The 26,291-nt window shown below is 39.5% G+C and overlaps 1 protein-coding gene and 1 long non-coding RNA gene across 2 annotated transcripts; both read left to right on the forward strand.

The window, feature by feature from the left end:
• Nucleotides 1-25,896, forward strand: fus (FUS RNA binding protein). The gene is made up of 15 exons (XM_030059060.1): nucleotides 1-120; nucleotides 1,607-1,631; nucleotides 2,140-2,297; nucleotides 3,561-3,732; nucleotides 5,198-5,433; nucleotides 7,877-8,069; nucleotides 15,711-15,745; nucleotides 19,392-19,433; nucleotides 20,364-20,473; nucleotides 20,979-21,108; nucleotides 22,410-22,508; nucleotides 22,774-22,888; nucleotides 23,204-23,301; nucleotides 24,826-24,961; nucleotides 25,474-25,896. The coding sequence occupies exons 1-15, from the start codon at nucleotides 108-110 to the stop codon at nucleotides 25,511-25,513; spliced, it is 1,602 nt and encodes a 533-aa protein (XP_029914920.1). The 5' UTR covers nucleotides 1-107; the 3' UTR covers nucleotides 25,514-25,896.
• Nucleotides 23,748-24,552, forward strand: LOC115364475 (uncharacterized). Its single transcript, XR_003928685.1, has 2 exons — nucleotides 23,748-23,948; nucleotides 24,214-24,552. It is a non-coding gene; the product is annotated as an uncharacterized LOC115364475 (long non-coding RNA).
• Nucleotides 25,897-26,291: the final 395 nt, after the last annotated feature.

Consider the following 26,291-nt stretch of genomic DNA (forward strand, 5'->3'; position numbering starts at 1 on the left):
TATGGCCTCGGCTCCATCTTCCGGTTGGGACTTGGACTCTCTGGTGCTATTGTAATAACAACGATTTCCAAGGCTTTGGACTAGAAACCCCATTTTCATTGGCCGAAATGGCGTCTAACGGTAAGAAACGTATCACCTATCTGCAGTTCTGATGTCGCAGCGTTTAATGAAAAAGTCGAACAATGCTCTCAAAGTGTTTAGTGTTAACGTTAAGGTTGCCTTATGTTACATTTTTGCACTAACGTTACCGTCGGCGTCAAGTAACGCAAGCTAAACCAATGACCTAACGTTAGGTCGAGCGGAGGCAGTAAAATGAGCACTGCTTTAAGAGATTAGCTGGCTTTAAGAATAGCACGGCGGCTTGTATTTCTTTTGTTCATTAAAACCTCTCGAAGCTTGCCGCCCGGCTGTGCCGGCTAGCAGCCATGCTATCCCTCCAGCCTGCCGTGCGGGCTCTGCTTCCAGTCGTTGGGCTACTGACCTAGATAGTTGTTTTTGGTGGATCTGCCTCAGTATCGGACATGGGACTGTTGTGCATTGTTTTCAATTGGATGTTGACAATATGCCGGTGTTCATAGCACTGTGGAGAGTTATCCCGATACGTGCCATTTTTCCTTTTCATAGAAACATCCCTCCTTTGAAATGTATTAGCTAGCTTGGCCTTGCCTAGCTGAAGCTAAATATGACGTGGTAACTGCATAATTCATGTTGTTTTGGTGGAAGATTATGGGAATATAACCAGTCATATCTATCTATCTATCTATCTATCTATCTATCTATCTATCTATCTATCTATCTAAACAATAGACCCTTTTGACAGTAGCCACTTTGAGATAAAATAATAGGATAAACCCAGGTTTTCCTTATGACATTAATTAAGGTTCCATCCCATTTAGGTCTAACACATGGTGCCTCAGTGGAGGCTCTGCTGCACTGTAGTGGAACAGAACATATGCTTACCATATTAATGTGATTGTTGTTAAAGTTTCATAAAGCTGTGGTTATCTTAAAGGTCACAGTGATGTCAAGTTTGAAAAACTGGTCTGACTGCAGTGAAATGGCTGCTGTGGGGGCTAACATCATCACACATGAATCAAATGTGGCTCAGTAGTCTCAGCTTTCCAGTCCAACTCCAAGACTGTTTAGGCCCCGGTCTGCACAAACACACCATTTTGCCACAAGAACACATTTGGACTGCATGGTTTGTGGCCCAAACTGCATGGGATTAGAACCCATTTTCATTCAGAGATCTGGAGGTCAGAGGTCAAGGGATCCTTCTGAAAATGACCATGCTAGATTTTCCCTCACCATAACTTTGGAGTGATATTTACACCCCTAGCATGACATGCTGGGCACCAATGGATTCGTTATTCATATGATGCCAATCTTGGCTTTAAATTGATTTTGAAAAAAAAATCAATGAAAAAAAAAAAAAAATTAAAAGGTTGTAAAAAAAGAAAAGGAAAAAAAATCACAATACTTAAGTGAATTGATTTTGTTCCCACCACTACTGCTGTGACAAAGGACTGTTGCTGCTTGTCTCGTCATATTGTATCACTTTATCACAGTATCACTTTACTGTTTTTTTCCCCCTCTCTCTTTCTAGATTATTCCCAAACACCTGCCCATGGGTAAGTCCTTTGTTATTGGTCTAACAAATTTAGATTGAATATGTTGGAGGGAATACACTGTGAAATAGAATTAGCATATTATTCTGTAGTGATCCTGGTCAGTGAAATTAGTAACATTTTACCTGTGCTATTCACTAGGCCCAAGGTTCAAGCCCTGCTATTGACTCTGTAGTCAGGCAGCTTGGATCCTGCCTATCCCACCTATACAGCAGTGTAAACCATTGTGCTTTATTTGACAGTCACAGTAGAGAGAGAGACAGGATAGGTGGGGAGAGAGAGGGAATGACATGCAGCAAAGGGCCTGAGGTCACACTCGAACCCAGGACGCTGCGATCAGGACTCAGCCTTAACACATGGTGTGCACTCTTACCTGGTGAGCCACTGGGGTGCCAGTGTACACCATGCTGAACAAGAAATACACTTTAACTAAGAACACGTAACACTTTTCCTGCATAAGGTGTGACTTTATGTGCGGCCTGTCAACCTGTTTTCCCTTTTCTCCATGTAGCTATGGCTCCTATGGCGGTGGGACTAACCAGGGCTATGGTCAGTCCTCTGGCCAGAGCTACAGCCAGCAGGGCTATGGAGGCTACAGTCAAAACTCTGATAGCAGCTCTGCCTCCTACAACCAAGGAGGCTATGGCAACTATGGGCAACCTCAGTCAGGTATACAACCATCGATAACTGTCCTTAACCACATATTTAGCTAGTACATGGTACAGTGTACCATGAGGGCTTGCTTGGAATTGCTTTGAATCCAGTGTGTATTCAACCTTGTCAAGATGGCAAAATCTAAATTTGATATAAAGTGACTGCAGTACAGCAGTGTGCCAGCTAGCTCACTGCATTGCACACTATGTCAGAAAAAAATTAACACTTGGCATAGTGGCCTGGAAACAGCTTCAGGGACTACTCTGCTGGTCTGTTTCCTTCATGGTTTTCATCTTTCTTAGCTGCCACTTCTGTTTTGAGTGGTGACTTTTCTGCAGATGACATTTTTCCGGGGGTAATTTTTTGCTTTTCATGTTCCCTGCTGAATATTTTGATTCAGCATGTGGAAGAAGCCTCATGGAGGGATTAGTTATGACAGAAGGCTAGGCTAAGGTTAGGATTAAATATCAGTGTGTCTTGGTCAAAGTCAGGGTCACCCAAAGGTCAAAATTTGCATTTTGGTATTATCTCAAAAAATGGAACATCGTACATAGATGCAGCTAGGATCATTATGTTATGTCTCTGTTATCTTATGTCTCTTGTTCTTATTAGTAATGTTTATCAGTACTGGCTAGAAACTGGTCCATTTTTTGTGGTGATTATTCATTCAAATTGTATTCACTCAAGCTTATTTCCCACAGCAAGCTAAATGTTTCAAGAATCTGTAAAATCTGTTAAAATATACAATTGGTGATTAAAGCTATACTAAGCGATTTCTGGCCACTAGAAGGTGTTAAACTCCACTTGTAAACACACTGCACAGTCCTGCTTCTGGGTTCATTGTAGCTTGGTTGTACAAAACCGAAAGTTAAAACAAAAAAAAAAAAAAATGTGGATGGAAATGAAGGCTATATTTGACCCTCACCAGGCTATTGTTGGATTACTTGGATTTTTTGTCTATGAGCACCAATCCCAGCCAACTACGTGACATGGAAATGGTATATCTTGAGAACTTAACAGGGTTATTTACTGGATTTTTCTATATTGGTTGTGTGCCATAACAGCTCACCATAACAAATTCCTAATACATGTTAATGTACCGTATATGACAAGATAAGTCACTCTGATTCGGATTCATTATCTTCAAAAGTCTCCAAAGAACAAGTTGGTCCTACTTCCTTTTTATAATTTTGTGGAAAATGAATCTGTAATCTAATATTATATTTTATTGCCACTGTTACTATCCTAACTCCTACTTTGTCTCATCTCTACTCCTAGGAGGATATGGTTCTCCACCGCCAAACCAAAGTGGAGGTGGCTATCCACAGTCCAATCAATCCTATAACTCTGGAGGCTATAACAGCAGCAACCAGCCATCTCCCAGCAGCTACAACCAGCAGTCATCCTACTCCAGTTATGGCCAGCAGCCTTCTGCCTCCTCGCCTGCAGGGTAAGACGCCATCACAGCTACTGATTCCTGCAGGAGTTCTAATTACCTATCTTAGCCTGTCATACGTTTCTCTGGCCAGGTATTAGCAGTAGTATCATTAAGACTGGCTTTTTTTGTGTGAAATCCCCTCCACTGGAAACACCCTGAAATGGTACGGCTGATGGTGTAAGGTTACAATATAGGGCCCGGTATTTTCAAGGACTTCAGTGCACAGTTCTGTTTTGATACCATGGGTCGCAGTATGCTTCAATACTTGACCCTGTATGGACATTTTACTCCAGGTAGGTTGCATCTCTGCAATATGGCGGCACTGAAGGTGGACGGGTTCTTGGTAGCTTCACATTTAATTCTTCTCAAGTCTTTAGCAATTTGCATCTTTTTTTCTCCACGTTTCTTGCGACCTTGTTGACTATTTGCAACAAAATGTTTGATTGTTCAGTGATCATGCCTCAATAGCTTAGCTACTTCAAGAGTGCTGCATCCCTCTGTGTTGCAGTTTGATTGTAAAATTAACCTGCTGTCACTTTCGGCACCATGGACAGTGCTGCGGATGATCAGCGGAGAAGCCGCAGCTGTGAGCATCAGTGGGTCAAGGCTCATTAGGGCCTGATGTGCAGCACCTGAGTGACGCCACTGAGAGAAAGCCACTCTCGCTAGACAATAACTTTGTTCCACCTCCCCTTTCCCCTGATTTTAAAGTCGTTAACTAATAGGAAATAAAATATATATTTTTTTTTACTTGCAAAATCGATTCCTCTTGATATCTGCACCTCACACTCTGAAAGACATTTTACAGTTTTTGACTTTGTTAAATCTCTTTTTTGGCCCATTTTGTCTGAGGTAAAGAAGCTGCATAATAATTATGCACACCTTGATATAGGGTGTTGGTCACTTCAGGCAACACCCTCCCTCATTACACAAACACACATCACCTGATGATGCTTAAATCCAATTAGCATTCGAGTTTATATAGCTTCGAGTTGGAAAATATGCATGAGAATGATGATAGGATCAAAATACTCACTTGCCTAATAATTGTGCACGCAGTGTAAGTAGACCTACACATAATTAGGAAAAGAAAAGAGTATTTAATGGGAAATTTTGATGGCACCGTTTGCATATTTGCATATTTAATACCAAATGTTGAGTTTACAGATTATGTTACTTTTATTTTATTGTCACTCCTTTTTTTGTATTTGAAAAATGCCTGTCTGTGTTAAGGTTTCTTGGATCTGCTTTAATAGTTTCTGCCATTATTATGTAACAGATGTAGTTTGGTTTAGAGAGGCCCGCTGTTTTGTAAGATACAAGTATCAATATCTTTGTTTGCAGAGTCAACAATTAAAAAAAAAAAAAAGAATCATAACTTAGGGGTATATATTTTTTATCTCATTTATTTTTTAATCCATTTATATTTTTTAAGTGTGGGTATTTATGATGCTATCCTCTGCCCCACCCTTTCCAGTTATGGTGGAAGCTCCCAGACCCCTGGCTATGGCCAGCAACAGAGTGGGGGGGGCTACAGTGGCCAGAGTGGAGGTGGGTACAGTGGCAGTGGGGGCCAGACTGGTGGCTATGGGAACAACGGCAGCCACCAACAACCATCCCAGCACGGGGGATCTCCCTACAGCCAGCCTCCCAGCTACAACTCCCCCCCTCCACAGAGCTATGGTCAGCAGAGCCAGTATGGCCAGAGTGGAGGTGAGGAACATCCTAGAACGTTTATTTTACTCTTACTTTATTTAGAATATGTAGTTTGTGTAGTGAGTATGATGACAACAGCACACTTTGGTGTTTTGGCTTCAGTGTCATCACTCTTGCTGTGAAATGACACAATGACTAACATGATGATGATGATGATTATCATCATCATCAACATAATCATAATCATAATAAACTATACCCCTTAAGTCACATTGCTTGTGAATATTATAATTTGTGGTGAAATGTGTCTCTTCTCACCTTGGGCAAGAAGTAATATGGCGAAAATGCGAAGGTGTTAAAAATTTTGACAAAAAGTATTTTAGCAAAAGCTCCTAAACTTGTCGATACACACACAGTTGGGACTGACTGAACATTAGTTTTTATTTAGCCTTTTTTAAATCCTTAATGCATCACCCGTGCTGCATCATTTTTGTATCAAGTAGGGGAGAGTGGGGTAATTTGTGCCAAGGGGCAAGTAGTGCCACCCCTGTTATCTAGAAAACCATAGAAGAAGTTGGTCATGTGACCACATATTTTTGAAGAGGCATCCATTTCACTCATCCTACAAAGAAGGGAGACACATGGCTTGAGAGGTAAGCACATTTAAGTTCAAAAAACATTTTTTGCCCTCCAAAGTAAAATTTCTATGATCAAGGTTTTTTGATTGCTGTGTTTGAACAATTACAGAAAACTTTGAAAACAGTTCACACAGGTTTTAGTACTTTAGTAAGCTACACCATGAGTCTATACAGTTAGCATGATGTTAGCTCAAAACAGCTGGGGGATGCATTTTTTTTCAAAATGGTGGGCTTGGGGTAATTTGTGCCAAAGGGCCTTGGGGTAAGTTGTGCCAGTGGCACAACTTGTGATTATATACTATATATTACTTAATTGTATTTTATTGTTATTGTACATTGTCTTCTTACCTTTGATCACTAAAACTATTCAGATTCAGATGAAGATGATTTGCAGGTGCTCATTTTGGAATTTTTATTTTGTTCTGGGTATGTGTTCATGTGGTGCTAGGCCTTGTTATAGAAAAGTGGCCTGTGGTCTTGTTAAAATAAGAAATAAATGTTAAATAAATAATTTTGTATTGAATTTGTTTTGCTTTTATGTAGCATTATCATTTGTGAGATTAAAATGATCTGTTTTACTTCAATTATCAATGGCACAATTTACCCCAGTGTATTCTCTCTAATGGCACAATTTACCCCGCACTGGGGGCAAGTTGTGCCACAAAACCACTTTTTTTTCGAAAGCTATATTTCTCAAACAGTTTATATAAGATCCAAAGTGATTGTTCCCAGGGATGCGCAACATCCTAAACTATATGTGCATATTTTAGTTGGAGGCATTACTGTAATCCCCTCGCTTTGAAGGCACTTTAAGTAAAAACTGGCACTACTTACCCCACTCTCCCCTACTCACCGTGTGCTTCCTTCAATTCTTAGAGAAGAAAGTTTTACTCGATAGCCTTCATGGTAAACTTAATATTCCAAAAATGCCAGGATAACTCTGACTTGGCCTGTAATTTTACCACACAAACTGCTTGGACAGGCGCACATGTGCTCACATGCTTGTGCATGCATGAGAGGATTTTGCAGAAGTGGTCTTTGCAGCAAGATTTGAACGAAAATCAGCATCTGTAGGAAGTATTGAGCCTAGGAATGCATTGGAGACAACATGATGAGTATGAGTGTTTTAATCTGAACTTGTGATAGCTTTTTGCTGTTGTCAAACCTCTGATCCCCCTTTTTTCCCCATTGGACCAGAGATCTTGGTCTGAATACTAACTGGGTTTAACATCTTTAAGCTGTGATCGAAACTGATGCGTACATTTTGAGATGCAACTTCAACACTATTTGTAACAGGACCAAGAAACTGTTGAATTTATCCTAAAATCAAAGCAGATTCAAAAACAAGAAGTAAAGAATGGGTAGTGTTTGACTGTTGACAGTTGTAAGATATTCTGTCCTGACTGATGTCCTTAGGTTTTAGGACAGATACAGAAGAGTATCACCAGCGTAGCAGTGGAAGCTAGTACTTTCAGTACTGTGGTGTCTGAAATTCTTTGCACATTACCAGGACTAAGACTACTAAGACTTTTCTAAATTCACTTTATCCATAATCTTGGTGATAAACTGAGAAATTAATAGCTGCAAGAATGTAATAATAAGAAAAAGCACATTACTCCCTTGTATAGTTCAAGGGCACAACAGAGCTAAAAAGCTGGATGCTAAATAAGGATAAAGGAATGTTACTAACTAATAGATTGTTTGTGATTTACCTGCTTTTAAGCATGGCCAAGAACAACAGCAGAAGCTGTGTTTTGATTTATATGTCTAATGTTTTCACTGTATAGTCAAAAGGCTTGCCCATGCTGTCCAAACAAGGTGGCAGACTTGTTGAAGTCTGATTGTCCCAATTATTTTCTAAGGGTATGGACAGGACAGCCCACCAATGAGTGGTGGAGGTGGAGGATACGGTGGCCAGGAAGGAGGTTATGGAGGCCAGGATGGCCGTGGTGGCAGGGGCCGTGGAGGTGGATATGGAGGTCGCGGTGGCGGTGGATATGACCGTGGTTTTGACCGAGGTGGCAGAGGAGGACCAAGAGGGAGAGGTGGCATGGGGTAAGTGTTTAAAACTCTCCTCTGTCTGTATGTGCATCAGATTGTGCTGGACTCAAAGTCAAACACATGAATTCTGTGTAGATACATCGGAGGTCTTTCTTCACCTTTGGTCAACTGTGCACAGTGTTATATTAGACCAATGCTAGCACTGACTAATAACAGCCTACTGGAGCTGTTGTGAGCTGTTTTTGTTCAAATGTATTTTTACTTGTTTTTCATCACAGAATTTGTAAGTTGGGTTAAGCCATTCACTGGGCTCCTGTTTGCAATGATGACTAAATATTTAATTGTGTGTTTAATTTTTGCTAAAAGCAGCATAAATGTGCCTTTTTTTTTTTTCAAAAGATGTGTTCACCCACATTACAAGTGTTTCAGTGTATAACCGCAAAGTACTAACCTGTCGAGAGTGAATATATGACATCAACTATTCATTAGCCCTGTGCCACAATTTTGGATTTAAGTGCGCCCAAAGCCATCATATGCTGAGTGGCATATGACCAGGCCTTTATTCTACTGAAGGAGAAAGAATAATAGCCACAATATAAGGCTGCTGGTGCATAAACCCTTATCAGTTGAAAACAAAACAGCTTTTCAATGGAACAAGTGAAAGATGAAGCAAAAAATAGTACTGGTGGTTGCTGTTTTGGTTTACTACTTTCAGCTCTGGCTTCCTTTAAACTCTCCAAAGTTTTAAGAAACTATACTGACCTTTGGAGTTTGGCTCACTATTGACCTTACCAAATATGTGATGAGAGTTTTGGCACCAAATTCCTTGGTGTCTCCTGTAGCTCTGTCTGATGGCCATGCTAACACTTTAACATATAGGGTCCTGTCTTGCGTCAGAGTCCCTAAACCCATAGGCATGGTTTGAGCGTTACGCCAGTTAAACCAATGAGTGTGCCAGGTGCCACTGCCTTTAAGGGCAGGCTGCGCTATACCAAATTCTCAAACCGAAACCCATGATGGAGAGAGGAAGGTCACGATTTAGTACTATCTCTGCCATTTTCTCAGGGGTTCAACTGAGGCTAAAGCAAGGTGACTTTTTATAGGCCAGTTAATTGGGGAGGTGGAGCCGCATGTGCACGTCCACATGTGTCCAAGTGGACGCGCATTGAAGCCGCCTGGGCGCGCTCTCGTAAAAGCCCAAATGGGTGGGTGGTTCTGAGGACCCGCTATACGCTTTCCCTAAAGTGTGTGCTCAAGATAACAATTGTAGGAAAAGAGCATAAACACGCCCACAGACACACCTCCAGGCACAAATAACGGAGTCAGCATAATGTATAGCTGGTAGTGTGGCCGCAAGATACCGTTTAGGGATAGTGGAAGCTGCTGAATGCACAATTCACTTGTAGCGGGTAGTGGCAACGGGTAGCGCAGTGTGAAAGATAGAGCCCATAGTATGTTAAGTAATTGGAGGCACTTGAGATTATTCTAAGGGTGCTTTCACACCTAAGTCTACTTCCTTGGGTCAGACCTAATGTAAGACTGATACATTGTTTTGTTTGTTACTTGGTCCGGTTGCTTTCACACTGCCGAATAGCAGGCCAGCCTTTTGGAAAAGTTTGGTCTGGACTACAGTTCACTTGATGTGTTCACACCTGTCTAAAAGATTCAAACTTAACAGAAAGTCTGTAAAGTCTGGAAATTATTTATCACTTCCTAAAAGTGAAAAAATTGCAGCTTGTTGCAGCTCTGAGGTCAGATGATCAGTTCATTTTAATGGCCAGTCTGACCCTGCCACGCTTGTTTTGCAGACTCATACAGTGGATACAAAATCCAGAAAAAAAAAGTATTTCCACAAAAATATTTGCATTGTTACTTTGAAATGGACCTCATTAATGATAATTTAAAATAGATTTTTGTCTCCAGATGTTCTGAATCTATAGGCTGCAGAATGCAAAACCAGTACTAAATTTGGATACTAAAAGGCTTGTCTTCATGCACAGGATAATGGTAATTGCTTATGTTACCTAATATACTGTACCTTAAAGCATGTGCACTGGGCAGAACTATCTCACAGCAAAATGATATTTGTGACAGTCGTGTTACTGGATATTGGCTGAAGTGACCGATGAGCCCAACTGCCAAAATATTGATGTTGGACTTGAAAAGTACACTATGCAAAACTGTTGAGGATCAATTTAAGTGAGGACTGCTGGGACTCGGCTGACAGAAAACATCAATGAGTCGGTCCAAACAAGGACAACTGTTCAGACTGAATCATTAAATTATGTCTTCGCTTCAATTGACCCCTAGTAATTTTGCATAATGCACCTTTTAAATAATCAAACTAAAGAGAAACAAATTACATTGTGACTAAACACACTTGCATATTCAACAACAATCACGTAAGTACTTTTAATCCCAGAGCTGCACACATCATCATATCCTCTGAAGCCTGGAAATTATACAGCTCACAATTATGGGATTTCTTCTTCATCATCTTTTGGAGATTTTAGACAATAAATAACATGAAAAAATAAATGTAGAGTAAAAGTAACAGGATTACAAATTCATCAGTGTTAGATTCTTGCTTGCAGCAATTGAGTTTCAGTACATCCGAAGAATTATAGGCCTCTATTAAAAATAGTAAAATAGAAATTGTATATTATTGGCTACTTCTGGTGTAGACATTTTTCACAGCAACCATTTTGACTTGAAATTGCAGGGTAAGCACAGGTCACAAGACATTAATAAAGGTTCTGTTCCATTTTTGTCTAACAGAACGTTCCAGTGAGCCAACATTTTCTTCCTTGTTTTCAGATCAAAATGGTTGCTGAGAAAAGGGTCTTTTAGCTGGTTTTCCAGCTTGCTACACCGGACTGGTTATGCTATTTGAGTGTGAATGCCAGTACAAAATCTATCAGACAAACAAACATGCATTTTTGCAATTGGGTTAATCACCTTGTACAGTAGTTAGCTGATATTTAAACTGCTATGTATATGAGAAACCCAGATTTCATAATCGGGTTAAGCGACTAAGAGAAAGCTAGTTAAGACAGCAAAGAATTTCTGCTGTAGAAACCTAATCACTGGGCCACATAAACTCAGGCGTTAACTAAAACTTCTGACTGACTTTTTATTTGTGTGCATATGCAGTAATTAGAGAGCAGATAAAGAAATTGACGCAAAACACACGTCTGTCCTACTGAGTTGGGGAGAATAAATCTTCACCATCCTATATGGTTGTTGAAGAATACTTCAAACTTCTAAAATTTGTCAACTTTACTAATTATGAAAATATAAGGAAAAAACATCTGCAGCAACCTGGTACAAACTGCAGAGTTGTATAAAAAGTGAGCTACCTGACCCGCTGCTGCCTGGAGTGCAGCGGCAAAGCTGGGGGAAGTCGCAGCCAGAGGCTGTGTGTCTGCATTGTGGCGGCTCTGCAGGCTGCAGCATTTGTGTTAGCAGTGGCCAAAGGAGAAACCTGATTGCTTTTCTTTCTTTTATTACGAGCCGCCAGCATTGCCATGTTTAGCTGGACTGACTAGTGGTATGGTGATGTCACACAAAGAGAGCGCTCCTCTCGGCTCTTGACAAAGTGGGATTGTAAATCAAGTCATTGATGTGTCTCTGGCCATCATACACCTTTTGAGCCAAGACCAAGATTAAACTCATTATGTTTGGTTTCAACAGTCAAAACAGGAAAATGACTGTTAAGACAGGTCTGTGAGTCTGTGACGATCTTCCACTAAGCAAGTGATGGGGGCATGCATCAACCAAGTTAAGACTGCCTACACTGTACACAGACTCTTAAGACTGTGAAATAGTTTTAAATAATGCCTAATGTAAGGTTGACATTAATATAGTACATCTCTAATTCCATCAACTGAACCAAGTGTCAATGTATCACCCAGAGGTTACCAGAAGACGCCAGGTGTATTTCCACAATACCTGAGTCACTAACTGAGGTTATAAACCACACACTTTTCAAAGTGGTCAACAAATTATGCAGGGGTCTGGAATCTGCGATTACATAAACGTTGAATTATCCACCTAGTTGGGTTTATTAAGTTAGAGGCTTTGTGGCTGAATGGTGGTCTGAAACTATATTTGTGACTTGTAAATCTGTATTATGATGAAAACTAGGTTTACACAAAAATGAGGATATTTCTGTGCAGACAGTGACTGTGATTTTTTTTTTTTTTTTTGGGATGTGAATCATGTAAAAAAAATGCCCTTGGTCTCAGCTGGAACAGCATGCTAAAAAGTGAAACTTTGAGCCTTGGTTTATCTCAGTGTTCACTGAAAGTTTCTGACATGGGCAGACCAGTGGACCTGCTAAAGCTTTTTACAACTGGGGTGATGACACTCCCAGCATCATTTGCCACAGCTCTGCTTAGTGTGTAAGTGCTGCCTCTGCAGACTTTGCGGATACACAGTGACCGTTTCACTCCACCCAATTTCAAGTCATCAAAACACAACAGTGCTGCTGCTTTTAGGAAAACAAATTAGGACGACTTTATTATGGTGATTGAATACTGGTATGAAGAAGCTTAAAGTCTCTCAAAGTTCATTTTCATATCGCAGTGGAATTAATGGAAAACTGACTGGCTAAAAGAGAGAAAAAATTATATCCAACTTCTGCTTTAGGAGAAATTAGCTGAAACATGAAGTAGCCTACTTAATATCCTTTTCTGAGATTTTTTCTATTCTGGTGTGTGTGAATAGGTGCTTACATCGTAACTGTACAGTAATATAATAATAAATTGATAATTTGATACTAAATTAGACCTGCTTGTGTGATCAGTCAGAATGTGGCTATTATTAATTCATGAGGCTATTGTAGCTCATAATATGTAGTGGTGCATAACAGCACAATGGCCACTTTGGCACTGTCAGAGGACATTACCAATACAACACTGTGAAAAGTCTGATTTTCTTGCTCAGGGTGATTTACATTTAGTCCAAATGTGATTAACAGAGGTGTGCCATCATCCAGTTTAGGCAAATTGTGGGAGTGGGCATTCGACTTGTGCAGTGTGCACATACCCAAGATAAGTGGTTTTGCTAAGGTTTTGTAAGTTTAATGCAAAATTTAAAAACACCTTGTTATTTCTATGTAAAACAAAAACAGTGAAATATTTCATCCTCAAATGAGCCTTCAAAGTAAAACGCAACAAAACCAAGCAAAGAACAATAAATGCATGTGCGTATTCAGGTGAGCCTCTTACTAGATAAGCTGGACACAGGCAAATAGCCTGTTTGTTAGACCTCTGAAACAATATTTACTGGAGGTTTTTATTTTGCTGTGGTTCTGTATTGTGTTGCATGTTGCAAGTGTTGCCTGGTATGCAAGACTCTCTTACAGTCTTGTAAACAGTCTCTGGATTATGGGTTGTTTTGTTATCATTTTCTTCTGTAATTGGAAACCTGAAATGCTTCCAGGCAGCTTTTGTAAAGCTGTTTTTCAGTTCGTCAAGTCACTGACAGTATCCTCACTGTAGTGAAGACAGAAATCACAGTACAAGAAGATGACGGACAATAAGATCACATGTCAAATAGACTTTAATGATCTATAGACCTGAAATGGATTCCTATGACGACTGTGGTTAAATTAACTTCTTAGTAACATTTTCACAACTATATGTACTATGTACAGAAAAGGCAAAGGTGAACTTTTCTGTTTGCTTATTAACAAATGGTGTTTCTAGCACTAGATACTCGTGGTCTGGTATGGTAAGTTGATATCAACATGTTTTGAGTTGGACTGTAAAGATTATTTGAAATGTCTCACAGTGATGGTGATGTTTGTTTTCTATATAAACTCACAGACAAATGAGTTTGCCATTTCATTCTTTGTTCTCACATCCATAATACAACATAGATTATATCTGCATCCCCTTCCCTTCCATTATAATCTGTGGAACACAATCCCAAATGTTATGTTCATAATATTACCAAAAGGAGGCAGATGTCTTACATATCAGTTATTACCCCCCTGTTTTGCTTGCAGTTGCCTTACCTCAGTTCTGTACTTTCTATGGTAACATTTTGTGAGAAGGGTTGTAGTTGCTGTACCACGGCGCAACTTGAGATAAACAGACCTGCTGTTGCTGAAGAGATTAAGTTGGTTTCACATTTGTACCTTCCATGTTAAGTTCCGGGAAGGTAAAGAAGATATAGGCTGATAACTCTCAAAAGAATGTAAACTAACTGATCAAATCAGGATTAAATTGAATCTGAGAGCCTAAACATTTATTAAACCCAGGTCTCAGACTTGTGAAACATTTCTTCTATTTGTGGAAACCTAGAAAAATTTGATTTCACTGTTTTGTCTCTATACAGACCACACCAAACGAGGTCTAGATCAAGAACAACTGTAGATACATTGCATTGAGAAAATCTTTTGAATGAAATCATCACCCCAAGAATCAAAATAGAATCATGAGATTTCTAAAGATTCCCACGCCTGGTATATATGGTTACATCTACCAAAGCCTGCATAGGCATTAGGGTCATAATGTCCCTTGAGTTTGCTATGAACATGCCCAGTCAGCTTCAATCAACTCAGAGTTGGTTGGACTCATTGTAATCAGCTGTTCTGAAACCCAGAAGTCAGGATGTGCCGTGTTGGGTTTGTTCAACTCAGTTTCTTTCAGAGTTTGTTAAACCACCTTCCTGAAATACACCTCGGTGATATTTTACACCGATTGTAATTTGTTGCATGTCAGTGGCCAGTGTATGTTGAATTCAAAGTAAGCCTTTATATGCTGCCAGTTCAAAGGCAATGCAGTGCTTTTTTCTTCCTAATATATCCTTTTGTCCACAAGAGCCTGCCAAAAAAAGATTTAATTTCTTCTGTAGTAAGTATACGTGGCTTTGATACTATCCACACCAACATCCACAAAACATTACCATCACCCTGCTTTTCACACCTATTATCACCACCTTCCCAACAAGTCCTTACAGGATCATTGTGTAATTCTCTGCTTTAATCAATCTTCAATCTTCTCCTAGGCTTTTACCCTCTCTCCAGGGTGGGTTTCTGCTCTTAGGCCTTCATTTGGGAAATTGCAAAAGGAAGGAAGTGCCTAGGCAGTTACAATCTATTTATATTTGAAGGGACGATGGTGAAAGAAAATGCAGTTTGGAAGGATATTAGAAAAGATGTGTGTTCAGTAAAGCCTCAAAGAAAATACTTGTTTGAATGTTGCTGCAGTTTGTAATAACAAACATGTTGTCTGAGATCTAACCATATATCCAACACCCGTCCTGGAGTCAAAGGTATTAGGTTTGGTTTGGTTAGTTGATGCCCATCAAATTATAGGGTTGCGTTAACATGGACTTACTCAAGTCACTAAGAGACATTATTGACTTATTGAATAATTGGTTACACAAGGTCAAATTTCAGCTGCCTATTAAAGAAATTCACTAAGCAGACAAGGTCATTAAAGTGGCCTATTGTCCACATCCTCACCGTAACAGAACTCTAATAATGGAGAAAATTGAGTTATTCAAGAGATATGGAACAGAGAGGACTAGGGGTACAACAGGGCAAGTTCCAAGAGGGTGAAGGTGGATTATCTGTATGGAGGGACTATGAGAGTGACGTTTACCCACCCAGAAACCCCTTGAGAGAAATTGCTGTCAGCACCAGCCTTCAATGCGTGTCGCTTTTCTCTCCCTCTTCATCAGAATGGGCGACCGTGGAGGATTCAATAAGTTTGGTGGTAAGTGAAAAAAAAACAACTTGAACAAAAGGTTTACTGAGTTAAAACGGTCAAAGTTAATGGGACTGGAGGTTGGAATGCTCAAGATCCCGAAAAGACACGGCAGCTAAAATTTGTTAAGTACAAATTTGATAAGTGTGGGTATTAAGGAGTTTAAGTTAAAGTTTGCCATTTTGAAATGTATCGTAGAGAAAAGCCAAACATTCAAGTAATTGTACACATCAGCAAATGTGGACAGAAAATTACACAATTGCTACCATACATTTCCTTTTAGAGAGGAACAATGGGTACATGAGCACATGTAGAAAAAATTATTCTGCATAGCATATTGAGGTGGACAAACCTGAAAATATCTAGTATGTTTGGGGGGAATCTGCTGATGCTCATTACTAAGCTAGATTTTCACTACTTGGAATCACAGCCATGATGGAGTTATATGGGCTCCTCAACATGCTATGCAAGGCAGAATGTGATATATATAATGTTTTCCATGCCACCGGCTTCTCAGGTAAGAACCCTCAGTGTGATAAGTGTGAATGTTCTCTCTACTTAAGAGACTGACAGTTTACTCTGTGATGGAATATTTCCAACAGAGGGAGCTGCACAGTAACTAAAAGGACTTAGTCATTCCTGTACTTTGTCTTGCCTGTGTGGCAGCCGATTTTCTTGGGAGGGTTGCTGGATGATCTCGATCTGTGTCTGTCTTGTCCTGTCATGTGCCTGTATGGTGCATGAATCTGAAATGTCTGAAGGGTAGTTTGGAAATCAGGAAAGAAATGAGAAGTTAGAAAAAATTTAGTAGGCTGTAGAAAAAGGTTGTCATTGTTACAACAGCCTGAAAAGACAATAACTGCTGTTAAATCAGATTTAGTGACTGCTGCAAGTAAATGTTGCAAGCTACATGTGACCATTTCTACAAAGGAAATCAGCCTTTTTTTTGTTTATCATCTCATGATGTAGGCATTTGGCGTCATTACCGGCTACATAATGCGTGGAAGACAGAATGAGTACTAGTTTCCACAGAGATGAGTTGAAAACTGGTTTGATTGATGAAAACTGGTTTGATTGCCTTATGGAATGCCTTGTACCTGTAAGTTAGCGCAATTTCAACTGTGAACATGGCGTGAAGTGCTATCTCACCAATACCCCTTTGCAATACGATATGATATACTTGTGTTCATAGTCAAATTTGTTATGAGACATTGCAGGGACAGAACATCAGAAAAACACTGCATTTTAGTTAGGTTGGGAGAGACCAATTCACCTGGAGGTGAAATGTTTTCTAGGATTTCTACAAATATAAATGGTGTTTTTTATTTTGTCTGTTTTTAGTGGTCCCATAAAAACATATGTAAAACCTGCTTGTTTGAGGTAAAAGTACACTTGTACTGGGTGAAACATGGCGGCTAATGCGTATTAAGCAACTCAACACTGACCCAGAGTGTCACATTCTCAAGCATATGGGAATAAACTAGGTAAAGAAAAGATTGATCGAAGATTGAAAAGATAAAGATTGTTAATTACTGACATACATATTTACTTAACCGTGTACTGTGATGTGTTATGGGTTCAATGTATATTTTTGGAACTTGATGTTAACACTGACCTCAGTGTGCACAGAGCTGTTACAGACTGATCTTTGTCACTGACATTGATCATGAAGATCATTCAGGTTAAAGTCTCCTGCATGAAGCTGCAGGAATTAGACCCTGAAACATTGCCTGATTTTTTTTTTTTTTTTTTTTTCAATTGCCATGTCCAGCTTGAGCTAAAAATTCTCACATCCATTTATTGTCAAAACTGGTGACCAGCAGACTTGACACAGCTGGAGCAGTGTTGTCTACAACATCTATAATAGCTCTTTTAGATAATTACCATGTTTAGCTTTAGCAGAAACTAAGCCAACCTGTTTACTGCATTGGATTTTTTAACAGTTTTGCATATACAATATACAAATCAAAAACCAAAAGGGAACACTACATTTCATTAACATGACAGGCTCTAGGGCAGTTGGAACTGGCTAAATGTGATTGACATAAGCTATAACAAAGTCGTTCTCATCTTACTCCTGTAAACATGAATACATAGTAAGATATTACTGAAATTAGGGCATTTATACATCTAAGACAGCTTTATCAGGTGGTAGATGCTCACTGATATTATATGCCCAGTTATTCTATTAAAAAAAGTTTTTGAGGGAATTGGCACCCAGAAAATCTAGTCATCGTGTGATAATTGTCTCTCAGACCTGGAATATATTCCATAGAAACTTTTTATAAACCTGCTGAGTCATAGGGCTCAGCACAGGTTTGGTTAATATATTCAGTGACTTTCTGGGAATTTCAAAATAATCATTAGCTCACTTCCTCCCTGTAACAGGTGTGTAACCTCCCTGTTGACGTATATGGCTCCACTAGCTTGCACAGCCATTTTTTGCCAGTGAGCCGTAATAGCAGTGATTGAAAGATTGTGGTGACGCTAATGCTTTGGCTTCAAAGTTGACTTTGGAGACAATGCAGGAGTTATTTCAAAGACAGAACATTCTGTCCAGTGCTTTAAGCTCTGTTGTACAGTGCAGATTGTCCGATGGTGTCAATCAATTTATTTGGAAAGGTATTTTTAAAAAACAACAGTAAAAGTTAACACACCAAAGGTGTTGCAGTATAATGGGATGAATGGTAATCACAACAGTTGAAGTTTGTTTTACAGATGGATGAAGTGTGTATATTACTATCTTTGGTATTTAATAAGTGTTCTTGAGGAAATATTATGTTCTCATTGTGTATTTGAGAAATAACCAGAGAAGACAGAATAACAGCCATGGTACGTGTGTTCCAAAGACATCTGTGTTTGAAAAAAAAAATCCAGTATTGAAAACCGGATGTAGAAAAAGGAATGAATGTGTGATGTGCACATTTCTGCATAACAAACAGTTATGCTGATGATGTCTATGGTGAAAAGGACAATACTGTGGTATGTTGAAACAAATTCCAAATATGTTTTGTTCTGAAGTAGCCCATGAAGTTGGCATGCTTGTGCAGAGGGAAATGATTTCAATCAGTACTCCAGAAGTACTGTTGAAAATGGATGAAGTATAGGTGAATCTGCTTTACATATTGGATCCAAGAACGCAACCTGTATGGCTTTTTGTGCTGATGGTTTTCGCTGTAGTTTGTTCATCACACTGTCCAAAGGAAGTGTCATAGAATGAAACATGAGTTTGTTGACTTGTTGGATACAAAAAGAATCAAATACCAAATGGTATGGTAGTGGTATGTTCAGATGCACAAAGTCAAATGGCGGTGAGTACCCCAGTAATGTGGGTCAGTGTCCCCAGAAATCTGTTTTGTGTTTATGTGGTGTAGAGTGGATAATCATGAATGATGTGACTGAGTGGAATCACATCATGTTTGAAAGACTAGGACTGTACATGGGTTTTTTGGTTGTCACATGAATTGGTTGTCATGGAAAGCAACTAAGACAGCACATTACATACAAAGACGTAAGTGGACTCATGTTAATGCTTTGGTGGGCATTCGGGTGCATGAAAATAGGCAGTGAATGTAGAGTTTGTGAGATAGTGGTGTATGTGTGTTTCCTTGCTGGTCTTTCCCCCCATCTGACGTCTTTTTCATACCCTCTCAAGGACCAAGAGACCAGGGACATGGGCATGGAGGACACAGCTCCAGTAAGTGTGCTTCTCTTCTCAACATTGATGTAGGGTTGATGTTTTCTTCATATCTTCAGCAATTTCCCTCAGACACCAGAGTGGCTCTCAGTAATTGTGAACGTTTCCACATGTGTGGTAATGTCATAGCTGCAAAACTAAAAACTGTAGTTACAAACTTTACAGCAAAGAGAAAACTTTCCAGGGGAAACGGAATTAAACTTATTGTTTTTTTTTTTTTAGACAGCTCTGATGGAGCTTAAAATATGTTCACATTTTAGAGATTGTCATTAACATTTTCCTCATTAATGATGTTGTATCTCACCCATCTGCTTTTAATCAGAATATTGTTTTTTTGTTTGTTTTTTTAATGACCCAGTTCACCTGATGTACAAGGCAGAAACACCACAGCTATGAATGATTAGCACACAAAATGGAGATAATATGACATGATATAACATGACGTCAGTGACTGTTTAACAACCTGATGGCACCAAAATACAGGGACATACTCTTACTGTAAAGGATTACAATCTTTTCAGTGACATACTGTCAGCAGTGTTCTGCCGCTGGATTGAAAAAGAACTGAATTTGCACACTAAATTTCCGAGTTAGCATCATTTTAAGGAAACAGTTGAGTTATAACTGTGAGGATAGTATTACATTGAACATTTTTGCAAAAATAGGTGGCTTGACAGCAGCAAAGGAATGGCCAGTGTTCATCTGACTGGAATTTGGTACAAACAAAAGACGAAGACGAAGTCCTTTTCTATTAATACCACTTACAGGCAGGTGGGATGTTCATGGGGAATGAGTGCTGGTAATGCTTAGGACTAGCCACAGTTGCATACAGTATAGGACAGTAAATGACATAATTGTGAGTTCAAAGCAGTGACGGGTCCAGTATCCTTTTGCCTATTGACTGACATATGTCCTATTCTTTTCATACAGTGCAAGACCAAGATAATTCTGACAATAACACCATCTTTGTGCAAGGCCTGGGAGATAACTACACTGTTGATTCAGTGGCAGACTTTTTTAAGCAAATTGGAATCATCAAGGTACCGCAAACACAGCACATCATCAACACATTTCTGTGGCTTCAGTCATGTACAAATAATCACTGACTTTTCGATCTGTTTCCAGCTGATGATCATACATTGGACTGTAATTGAGAAATCATTTTTTCAAAAAATATAGAACAGTGAGCTTACTAATTAGAGCAACGAAAACAGCTCTAATTGTTGTCTAATCCTTACTGTCATTTCAGAGCTTTTTTGAATATCTGTATCCATTATTTGTTTGCATGTCAAAAAACTGAATAAAGTTTTTGGTTCCCATTTGCTAATTGTTTTGTTGTTAAAATCGCAAAAATAATGAAAGAAAGGTTATATATGATTAAGCTATGTATTTTAAAAAAATACTTAAAAATTTGAAAGTGGATGTGGGCTATCCTTCTTGTCTGATATCCACAAAGCAAACAATTTTGTTAAGTTAATTAACTTGCCTTTTATGTGATATGACCAAACCACTGCATATGTCCTTGTTTCTTCTCCACCCTCTCAGGTCAATAAGAAGACAGGCCTGCCCATGATAAATCTGTACACAGACAGAGAGACAGGGAAGCTGAAGGGGGAGGCCACGGTTTCTTTTGATGACCCACCCTCAGCTAAGGCTGCCATTGACTGGTTTGATGGTAAATCTTTTGTCTTCATCACTTTCTTACCATCCCATGTTCACTTCCTGTGCATAGATAAGTAAAATAAAAATTCATACCTGGATACTTCATGAAAGGAGTCTCGCAAAGTAACTGATTATTTATATCTAATGTCCATGATCAGATGTGTGTTACTGAGGAAGTAACATACATCAGAATTACAAATAGCCATCATCGGTTGAAAGACACCTAGAGCTTGATTTAAAGGGAAGCTGGTAACCAACTCCAAGACAACCAATCTCTACAATTCAGCTCAGCATGTCTGTTGCTATTATATATAGGCCTGTACTTATAGCCTATGTCAGCCTGTGCAACACACAGTTAACTGATCTTAAGTCATGCCCCACTTAACACAGTTGCTAGGTTGGACAAGGTTTATGTGCTTCACCATGGAGACAATGAAATTAAGTGGTACACTGTAAAATGGCATAGATCATTTCTTGAGATAAACTGAAATAATTCCATGAAGTAGCCACAGTAAAGTTCTTCATAAGTGAATTTAAAGTTTGAAAAAGTGGGTGAAAATCCACTTTAAAGAATGAACATTGTGCTGGTCCCAAACTGCTCATCTTTTTGCAGTGTTTTTCTCCAGTCCCTTTCATGTTGAGGGTCTGTTGGTGACAGCGGTTACATGTTAGGACCTAGCTAGCCTAAATTAGCTGTCCAGCTACCTGCATAGCCGGGAACGCAGGGCTGTGGTCCGGGTCAGCATAGCCTCCAACTATAATATTAATTCTTGATTTGATCAAAAGAGTTTTATGAATCCAAGAAAGCACCTCAAAATCTAGAGAAGCTTCATTCATGTCCATAGAGAAAGGTGTGTTGTTTGAGGGCAATCTTTGCTAAGCTACGATTGGCTGGTTTGCATTTTTGGGGGACAGGACTTAAGGTCAGTCAATCATATGTGCTATAATATAGAGCAGTCACATCATATTAAATTAACTTTTTTCATCTTCATGTTTTTTCAAGTAATTTCAAATCAGTGGACAGCCATCATATGTGACTGTTGGTTTTTACTCTCTATGCAATCAAATCAGTGCAAAGGTGGGACCTGTTATGTGACTCATGAAAAAAAAAAAAGTTAGATCTTGTCAAATCAGAGTTACAGCAACCTAAACAGAAAGCACAACTCTGATTCGTTGTTTGCCTTGCAGCAAGACAAAATCTGCTTGTTCTCATTCCACAGCTTTTTCCATTACATAATCAGTTTTTTTTTTTTTGATGTGATATCAGATTATGGCCCTTGACAACTTTTGATGTCTATCTGATCTGTCCAACAGGGAAGGACTTCAATGGAAATCCCATTAAGGTGTCTTTTGCCACCCGCAGAGCAGACTTTGGAGGCAGGGGTGGCATGAGAGGGGGTCGAGGACGAGGAGGTGAGCCATATCATGTCTCCACATTCACATCTCCAATTTGGTTTTTGACGGTTTACATGTTTTGAAAGGATGTTCCATGATTTTTAGTAGCCTCATCTCATTGGTCACTAGCATGCTGAATGGGATTTCAGAAAGTGCTCCCACACTGGTTTGCCAGAATTTGGTATACCAAAAAGTGGTGCTTATATTGATATATATATATACGATGTATATATATTATGTGCATCGTAGTGGTGGATGATGACACTAACCACACATTATGTAGGGCCGATGGGTCGTGGCGGGTTTGGAGGGGGCAGAGGAGGAGGAGGCTTCCCAGGAGGCAATGGGGCAGGAGGAGGAGGGCAGCAGAGGGCTGGAGACTGGAAGTGTTCAAACCCGTGAGTCCAAATTTGCTGTGTGTGTGTGTGTGTGGTGTTCATTTTGGTTGGAAATTAAAATCTTCATGCAGCTGTCTTAATTTTGAAACTTGGACCAATGTGTTTTCTTTTTGCCAGAAAGACTATCAATAAAAAAGAAAAGAAAACAGTAAAACAAACAGTGGTTGAATCAACGTATTGGGCGACCAATTCTGAGTGGGGTACAGCCATATAATAACATGTCTGTGTTATTGTGTGAGAGAGAGAGGGAGTGAGTATACTCTTGATGTGTTATTCTCTTGTTGATGTTGACTGACTGTCCCCATTTCTCTGCAGTGATTGTGGCAACTTGAATTTTTCGTGGCGCAATGAGTGCAACCAGTGCAAGGCCCCTAAACCTGAGGGGGCGGGTGGGATGCCCCCGATGGAACGAGGTTAGCCCTTGTACCTTGTTTAAAATTACATCCACTTATCCTGTTAAGGGCTCATTAAGTCCTTGTGACGGCTGAGGGTATAACTTCTAAATGAATTTATCTTTTCAGATTTTTTTTTTTTTTTTTTTTGGTATGTTATTGAAGTTCAGTCCAACCATTACTGATATAATTTGGTCAGTAAAATTAAATAATGAACCCTTTACAGACGAGGTTCTATGATGTACCACTCACTTTTATACAAAAAACCACCCCAAAATCCAAGTTAGAAGGGGCTGGAGGGAATTTTTTTTAAATGACCATCACTGCCAAAAAAAAACATACCAAAAAAAAAAAAAAAAATCTGAAAAGATAAATTCATTTAGAAGTTATACCTTCAGCCGTCACAAGGACTCAATGAGTCCTTAACAGGGTGAAAGCTATACATTAAGCTACACACTGAAAGAAAACTTTTTCTCAAAATTTTTTTAAAATTTCAAAATACATTGAGGAATGCTACTTTTGCACCAAAAAAATTGCTAAAGTATAATCGCAGCCAAAATGCTGGTCAAAAGAAAAGTAAAGAAAAAAATAGAGAGAATATTTTTTATTTAAAATTGAAATGAGTGGGGCTGGATTGACATCAGATTTTGGGGAGCAAGCCTGATGAAGTACTGCTGCGTTCCAGGCCACCCGTAACTGGTGATTTACCGGTTAAAAGTGGGCGGGGCTATAGCCAAACCTGTGAATTCATGCCTGTGAACTTGATTGTGCTCAGCGTACGCCAACTTCCTCGTTTGATGTCACACAGTTTATGTTTTCACCATTGCCGGTTGTAACAAGAATGTTTGTCGGCTATGCCTGGAACGGTTTGAAGTCGTGACTCGTGACTTTGAAGTCGTGATTCACAGATACAATTCCCCGCTGGAACGCAAGATAATATGCAAAACACATCTAAATCTTCTTGATGTGTGGAAAGACTTTTGACTCGACAGTATTTGAATTTCCTGTGCTTGACCAGCAACCAAAGAAAGCAAGTGGCTCTGAGGGGGACCTTTTTTTTAAGTCCCATTTGTTGATGTGGGTTTGTAGATGCTTGTTCACACATGTAACCTTTTAGAAAGGTCACGAGCAAATTAACAAAAAAATGACCTGATAATTAACAAGAAACGGCTTAAAAAGTTACAAGAAAACTGAACTTGGTTCAAGACCCATGAATTGCAGTTTGACTTTAAAATTTTTTTCAGTGATTGCGTGTGTCTGAGTTCAATTCAACTTTGAGTTGTCAGTTGAAATACTAACTGTGCAAATCAGTGCCATTGTAGTTGAGTGAGATAGAGAAATCATAGCATATCAGCTAACACAAGGAAATGGATGATAAAGATGTAGCTGCAGCTATCAACAATTTAAAGACATAAAAACTGAAAACACTCAAACTAGATCAACATTTTGTGCTGAAGGCATTTCTGAGAGGAGAAGATGTCTTTTTTTTTTTCTGCTGACAAAATTTGGCAAAAAATTGTGACTGACTTGTTTGTCTGCCATCAGGAGGTTATGGAGGAGAGCGTAGTCGCGGGGGATTTGAGCGGGGCGGCTTCAGGGGCCGAGGCGGGGACCGGGGGGGCTTCAGAGGAGGCCGAGGAGGAGACAGGGGAGGCTACGGCCCTGGCAAGATGGACGGAAGGTAATACACACTCCAAACAAAACACCTTTAATTCATTTATTTATTTTATTGAAAGATCACTATGATTGTGTGCTAAAGCTTTCTTATAACCTTTTTTTTTTTAAATCACTTTGTAATTGTCATTACTTTGCCCAAAAGATTGTAATGTTTGCCACAGATTTGTTGTTGTTGTCAGAGTAGAAAAGCTCCTAAAACAACCAGTAAATGGTCATGAGACACCAAAACGCTTAACTAGCACCCATGAATTTCCCAAAGTGTTGTAGAACATTTCATTGAATTCATAAAATGTTCAGAGGGAGTGGAATCATTACTGTATGCGTAGCTTTGGTCAGGGAAAAACTTCCATCATATCAGGTTGTTGGCAGCAGATATTTCATAAAAGGTCAGTACCTCTCTGATGTATCAGCAGTCTATTATATAATTGTTAACCGTCCCAAAACCACATGTATGCAGCAAATGAATGGTTTCTTGGTGGATGGCAGTGGTTAATGAAATCAATGTTTGTCCTCCAGGGCCGACCACAGACAGGAGCGGCGAGACCGGCCCTACTAAATCATCCTCCACGTCCAGAGCCCTGAACCCCCACCCAGCCCATCCCAGCCCACATGTTTTGTACAACACTATTAGAAGCTGTTCCTTTGACCCTTGTGGCTGATTGTGTAGAGAAATGTTTCAAAGAGATTTCCCTGTTTTTGTGTTTTCTCTTCCTCATTCTGTTGATTTTTTGTTATTTGACTCACACTTCACTCACATCTAGTCCCCTCTCTCGTCTGCTCTTCTCTCCACATCTCTCAAGTTGTGCTTAATGATGAAGTTTTCTTTATTTTTGTTGAAAGAAATGCGAGTTAATTTATTACTCCTGAGCCTTGTGTGAGTCTTTTTGTATTGTGTATTTGTTGGTTTTCAAATGAAAGTGTTTGTAAGACCCAAACAGTGAGTCTGGCATCCTCATTGAGTTTCACTTGATTGTCGTTATCTCAAAGGATCAGTTTGATTGTGCCATTTCACATATGTGGTTATAAGCTGCTACATGTCAAACAGGTTTACATATTTTTGTTTCCAATGATGGCAAATGGTAAGTGGACTGCATTTGTATGGTGCTTTTCTAGTCTACTGACCACTCAAAGTGCTTTACAATGTTTTTGCCTCACATTCACCCATTCACACACACACTCACACACTGATGGCAGGGACTGCCATGCAATGTGCATTGGCTGTCCATCAGGAGCGGTGAGGGGTTCAGTATCTTGCTCAAGGACACTTCGACACACTCTGGAGGAGCCGCCCCAGTGATGCTTCCTCATTGTTGCAGACACTTGGTGGTGGAACG

Source organism: Myripristis murdjan, chromosome 8 (assembly GCF_902150065.1).
Source record: "Myripristis murdjan chromosome 8, fMyrMur1.1, whole genome shotgun sequence".
Taxonomy (NCBI): Eukaryota; Metazoa; Chordata; class Actinopteri; order Holocentriformes; family Holocentridae; genus Myripristis; species Myripristis murdjan.